General features: G+C 35.2%; 1 protein-coding gene across 2 annotated transcripts in view; it reads left to right on the top strand.

Moving 5' to 3' along the window:
- Window positions 1–813: 813 nt before the first annotated feature.
- LOC101259831 (kinesin-like protein KIN-7O) overlaps window positions 814–6,162 on the top strand; it is a 34,314-nt gene continuing 28,965 nt past the window's right edge. For both annotated transcript variants that reach the window (XM_010321354.4, XM_010321353.4), the window contains exons 1-8: window positions 814–1,179; window positions 1,263–1,352; window positions 2,244–2,362; window positions 5,072–5,185; window positions 5,284–5,365; window positions 5,651–5,718; window positions 5,796–5,870; window positions 5,967–6,112. In XM_010321354.4, coding sequence (XP_010319656.1) covers window positions 1,056–1,179; window positions 1,263–1,352; window positions 2,244–2,362; window positions 5,072–5,185; window positions 5,284–5,365; window positions 5,651–5,718; window positions 5,796–5,870; window positions 5,967–6,112 — 818 coding nt within the window. In that variant the 5' untranslated portion in view covers window positions 814–1,055. The remainder of the gene's footprint in view (window positions 1,180–1,262; window positions 1,353–2,243; window positions 2,363–5,071; window positions 5,186–5,283; window positions 5,366–5,650; window positions 5,719–5,795; window positions 5,871–5,966; window positions 6,113–6,162) is intronic.

Genomic DNA, 6,162 nt, shown 5'->3' with positions numbered 1-6,162 from the left:
GTGGTAGGCAATGTGCCTCTACAGGACATTTTGTCGAATAATTTATGGGTGCCAAATAAACATGACATAGGCATTCAGTTTTTCCGCTGAGAATGAACTTGATAATCACTTTAACTGGTAACAATTATGTATTGAATTAATATGGTCTTAAAAAATATACAAAATGCAAATAAGTGTAGCCAAGAAGATGAAGATTGCACTGAGGAAAGAAAGTAGACAATCAAGTAACCATAAAAACCTAAAGCAAGCTAGAATAAGATTGAGAAGAATAGTATAAAGCAAGAGCGAGGAAATAATAAACAATATAGAGAGACTAAATAATGCCAAGGATTGAAAAGATTAACCCGAAAAGGTTACAAGACATCGCAGTAGAGAACGCGACTTATGTTTTTTTTAATGAATCAAGGCCATAAATGAAAAAAAAAATATATAGAAATGCTGGCTTATGGTGGTGCCACATCACCGGGTTGTGGATTTTCCTTTATATACATATGGAAAAAATAATGAAAATATGCTGGCTTGTGGTGACGCCACATCAACGGATTGTGGATTTTCTTTTTTATATATATAAGATATAAGATAAGTTGAATTGTCGTTCAATATGATACATTCTCCCTTTAATTCTTCATTTTAATAATTACTTATGATACATTACATGGGAAACTTTAAAATGAAATATATTTTAAAAAAAGGTACGACTAAACTTTCTATACGATAGAATTAGAACATTTTTTTCACTCTTTTCAGCCTTTTAAAATTTATTTATCCTTCACCAACATTATTTATTTATTAGAAAATTTAATATTTTAGGTTGATGTTTATTTGATTCCCCAAAATATCAAATAGTAATACTTTTTGAAAGTAATGTGACAAATTATAAAATCAAATTCAAGATGATTGATTGAAGTATTTAGATGATAGGATATTTTAATTCCGTAATAGTTGTGTGACGTAGAGTAATTTTACAAGATAATTTGAAAAGGTTTATATTTTTTAAAATTTCCCCCAATTGAACATTGACGGAGGAACTCAGGGCGGGAAAGTAAGCAGTCAGGATGGAGAGAATCCACGTTTCAGTGAGATCGAAGCCTCTCTCGCCGGAAGATGCGAAGTCCAGCCCCTGGCGAATCTCCGGCAACTCTATCTTCATTCCCAACCAGCCGGCCAAGTTTGAATTTGGTACTCTCACTATCTCTTCTAGGTTTCCCGCTTTTTCTTTTTCTCAACGCGCGCAACCTTTTTGTCTTTGGATTCATATGCAGATAGAATTTTTGGGAATGAATGCAGCACACTTGAAATCTATCAAGCTCGAACGAAAAATATTGTTTCTGCTGCAGTTCAAGGATTTAATGGTATGTTAAGCCTCTTTTCACACTACATTTGGTACTTTTTTGCATTGGAGTATTTAGCTTTTTCTGGTTTTTGAGAAACCTCAACAGCTTAGTAGGAAATGCAGTTTTTGACATGGTTACAAATGAATAGCATTGAAGCTTAGGAAGCATTAACAAGTATAAGGGTTGAGTAAGAGGTTCAATTGGTATGAACAGTGTTAATTACCAATATTAAATGACATTGACCTGGTCAGTCGACATTTTTGATGGTGCTGTAACTTTAATTGAAATATGATATCAGCCTTATTCTATCTGTCAATGCAGTTCGTCACCATTCTTTTTTTTCCCTAACGTTCCTGACACTAGCTTGAGCTTCATGGTTCAACTTATGCATCCCTTTTCACCTATTCCTCCCAGCACTGTCTTAAAATTTGATATCACAGGTAATTTGGTTCTTCAGTTCATTGGCACCTTTATACTTTGCATTTTTGATATCAGTGGATAGTTCCATTCTTCTTATCTGTGTACAGGAATCTATTTGCAGAGTAGCTTCTTAGCTTCCTCCTCATGCCATTTGAAGTCTGCTCCTAATATTTTGCCAAGCTTGATGATATTTTGGCAACCCACATAGAATTATACTCATCTTTTCTAAAATATAAATGCATACATACTCTATTCTTTTTTTTTTTTGATAAAGTGCATACATACTCTATTCTTTTGGTATAGGGAGCACATGATAGAGGAAACACATCATATTTTTGTTGACTTTGTTAAGCTCTATGGTGTCATTGTAATGTTTTTTTCTGTACCTCTTGCAGTGTCTTCGTGGTACTAGCTTTAATAATATTGCCCAACTTTATAAAAAGAAAATGTCTTTAAGATACTGATCGGCCTACTTATCTTCTTTGGCAGGGACTGTTTTTGCATATGGTCAGACAAGTAGTGGAAAAACACATACTATGAGAGGATCAATAACTGAACCTGGAGTCATCCCTATGTCTGTGCAAGATCTGTTTAATTTCATTGAAAAGGTTTGGAATTGCCATCATATCAATTTGTACCCCTTCAACCATTAATGGCATTTATGTCACCTTCATGTTTATGACATTCTACAAATGATAACTGTATCTGCAACTTCAAATCAATTGAAAGAAATAAGTTCTCTTACTGGAAAACAACTCGCTATAAAAGTGATTCAGAGTCATTTGTCAAGTCTTAAGGTCATTTTGCTGTTCTTACTGATACTATTTAGTATTTTCTGATTTTTTTCATTTTCCAATAAAATTCCTCTATATGTTAGGACTTACGGGTATAAAATTGGTGCATTGGTCTTTAATAGACTCCAAGGGAAAGAAATTCTCCCAACTACATCGACGTGTGCCTCAAAACATTAGATTCTTATGCTTCAGCTTAGTACACTAGGGAATCCTCAAAATATAAGTCTATACATTTGCTATCTAAGACTTCATTGTCAACAGATTCATTCTTGCATACCCCTCGGTATCGATCTCTTTATTCCTTATGTCTCCATTAGTCTTATCACAGGTTTAACCTCTAATCCTTTATACAGAGAGATCCAACTATCAAATCAAACTAGGAAAGGCCTGGTGAAAGAAAGATACGAAATGAGCATTCACCTATTTGAAGCTTGTTACAGAATATATACATATCTATTTCTTCATATTGTACAAACATATAGATAGATGTCTTTAGGATTTCCTCTTTATTTCTTTCCTTAGTTAGCTTCTAATGTTATCGTATTAATACACGTTTACCTATTGAACAATGGAGAAGTTATTCTCTCCAATTCCGTGCACAAAGCTAAACCTTAGAGTCATGATTCTTGCTTAACCTGAAATGAAGCCTCTCAATTTAGGGAAAGATTGATTGTCAGATTCATTTCCATGTTGGAAAGAGTGATATGCTCAAACTTACTTCTCAAATAAGAAGTAAAGCGGTCGTGTCAAGTAAATAACCCAACTAGTGAAGTTGGGATCGTTCCCACGAGGAAAATAGTCTAGACTTAACTTCAACATGTTATTACTATTGTTTGGTCAATGAATTCCTTGGAAAGTAAAAACAATTAAAGGGGGGTTTCTATTTCTAAATAAATGAAAATAACTAACGCAATTGAAAAATACACTTAACAGCTTTGAATGTTAGATTTTAATCAATTAATCAAAATAAATAGGGTTTACGTGTTCCCACAGGTTCATAACTTGATAATTCTAACTATAACAATTCTTTTCTAGTATCTTGCATGCAAAGTGATAAGTTATGTATTTCTAAATCCTTGGTTCGGCATCTAGAAAATCTCACTCCGCACCTTGGTCCGGCTACGTGTGTTGCTATCCTAACCCTTATCTTTACCTCATATTAGGCATCATATTCGATATTTGACTAAGTTATTACCTCGTACCAATCAATACTAGCCTATTAGATAGTATACACTAAATCTATATTGATAATTTTTTTCCTATTATCTACCTCCTTGGTCCGGCAAGTAGCATTAAGGCGAGTTCTAACGTTGGCCATCCGTTAAAAAGACTTCTAAGCAAAAGAATTATTAATACATGCAAGACACCATTCTAGAATTGTTATTTTAGTTAGGTTTTATCTCATTATTTGCCCATGGTTCCCACAACCCTAGTTATGGAGTTTAGTTACTCATAGTCATAATCACAATAATCAAATATATTAAATAAGAATTCATGTACTTACTTCAATGAGAAAGAGTAAAATCCGAAAGTTTGCTTGATTAATCACCAAAAATCTCAAAAAGTCTAATGATAATCAAAAGTCTAACAATACAATGTTTATTAATACGGTGTCTAATAATCTAAGAGTCTAACCTTAAAAACGAGGTTTTTCGAACTATTTAAAAAATAAAAACCTAATTAAATAAGGACTCTATTTGCTGGAAATCTGCCAAAACGCGGCTGGATCGACAGACCTCGCGACGGATCGTCATGGTCACGACGGACCGTCATGGACTCCGTCGTCCCATACTTATGCAATTTCTTCTGCTGCTCTTCTTTATTACCCTCGACGACAAGTATGACGGACCGTTATAGGCACAACGGTCCGTCGAGGGTCTTCGTTCCAAAACACTTCAACTCTTGGAATATGGGTACTGGGATTACTTCTCTGAACTTCATGACGAACCTGCAGGACGGACCGTCATCGACACGACGGACCGTCACAAGCTTCGTAACCCACACTTGGTCAGACTTCCCCATCTTCCTTCAGCACCTGCACTACGCTGCCACCTACGGACCGTCACAAGCATGATGGACCGTCATAAGCTCCGTAGGTGGTCTCTTCTGCATTTCTTCGCTCAAAATCTCCGCATTCATCTTTGGACAGATTTCCTGCAAAACAAAGAGAAACTTATATAAAAATTAGCACAAAAAGGCTTTTGGACACACTAAACTTAAGGAAAAAGTATCAATAATACCGTGAAACCACGGTATATCAAAGAGCCTAAGAGTGACTTCTTGATAGATAAGGTGCTGCCTTGATTAATAAGGGAAATGACGAGCATTTCCTATTTGTGCTGGTTTAAATTCTTGGGTTTTATTTTCTGATAGCTTAAACAACTAATGAAATATCCTTTTTAATGACTGATCAACCGTTCTCTTTAAAATTGTGTTGCACTGTTATTTAGTGCATCACATTGGTTCTACTTTTTGAACTTTATTGTAAGTATACATGAATGATTTGGTCTCCTTGAATTGTAGGAAATTGATAGAGAGTTTCTTGTACGGATGTCATATATGGAAATCTATAATGAGGAGATAAATGATTTGTTGGTACCTGAGCACCGGAAATTGCAAATCCATGAAAGTATAGAGGTATTGGATTATTTTTGGTTTCACATCATTGTTTTATTGTTTCACGTAAACTGTCATGATAATTTGGCTTTCATCCTGTTGGATAATCTGGTATGAAGCGGGGAATATTTGTTGCTGGTTTAAGGGAGGAAATTGTTGCCTCTCCTGATCAAGTGCTTGAACTAATGGATTTCGGAGAATGTAAGTTAAAGTAACATCAATTTGCGTATGTCAAAAATTATTATTTTTTGAAACCGTCTTATAGGTTCCTATTTCTCTAATAACAAAGGGTCCACGGTAAGTATTGATCTTGAGAGTAAGCTGCCACATTTTTCCGTGCCTAAAGATTTGGTCTTCATCTTCAGGGAGGTGCTGCATCCATATTCCATTACCCTTCTGCCTTAATATTAGCTACTCTATTTTCAAATTAATATTCCTATGTCGAAACTTCAGCAAGAGTAACAGTCTTCACAATTTGTTTTGCAGCTCATCGACATATTGGAGAAACTAATATGAATCTATACAGCAGTAGATCACACACAATTTTCCGGATGGTAAGATATTCTTGAATGACTATACTAAGATATGCAAAGTAGGTTCACGTCCTAAAATTGGTACTTGTACTTGATAGATAATTGAGAGTAGGGAGAAGGCTGAAGATTCAAAATCAGAGAATTCTTGTGATGCAGTCCGTGTATCTGTTCTGGTATGCAGTGGGAAGTTGTTACATTCTCTTCTAAGATGCTATCATTAATGTAGAAAAAGCTACAAAAAACTCTTTTTACCCTCTAAATTTTCCCAGAACCTGGTGGACCTTGCTGGTTCAGAACGTGCTGCCAAAACCGGAGCGGAAGGTGTTCGTCTAAAAGAAGGCTCCCACATAAACAAAAGCTTGATGACTTTAGGAACTGTGATTAAAAAACTGAGTGAAGGTGCTGAGAATCAGGGGTAAGCTTGTTATGCATTGGATTTGGTTCCGTAAAACTGTTCTCCTACTT

Source organism: Solanum lycopersicum, chromosome 4 (assembly GCF_036512215.1).
Source record: "Solanum lycopersicum chromosome 4, SLM_r2.1".
NCBI classification, from domain to species: Eukaryota; Viridiplantae; Streptophyta; class Magnoliopsida; order Solanales; family Solanaceae; genus Solanum; species Solanum lycopersicum.
The sequence above is the reverse complement of the archived record's forward strand: the minus strand, read 5'-3'. Positions and strand labels throughout refer to the sequence as shown.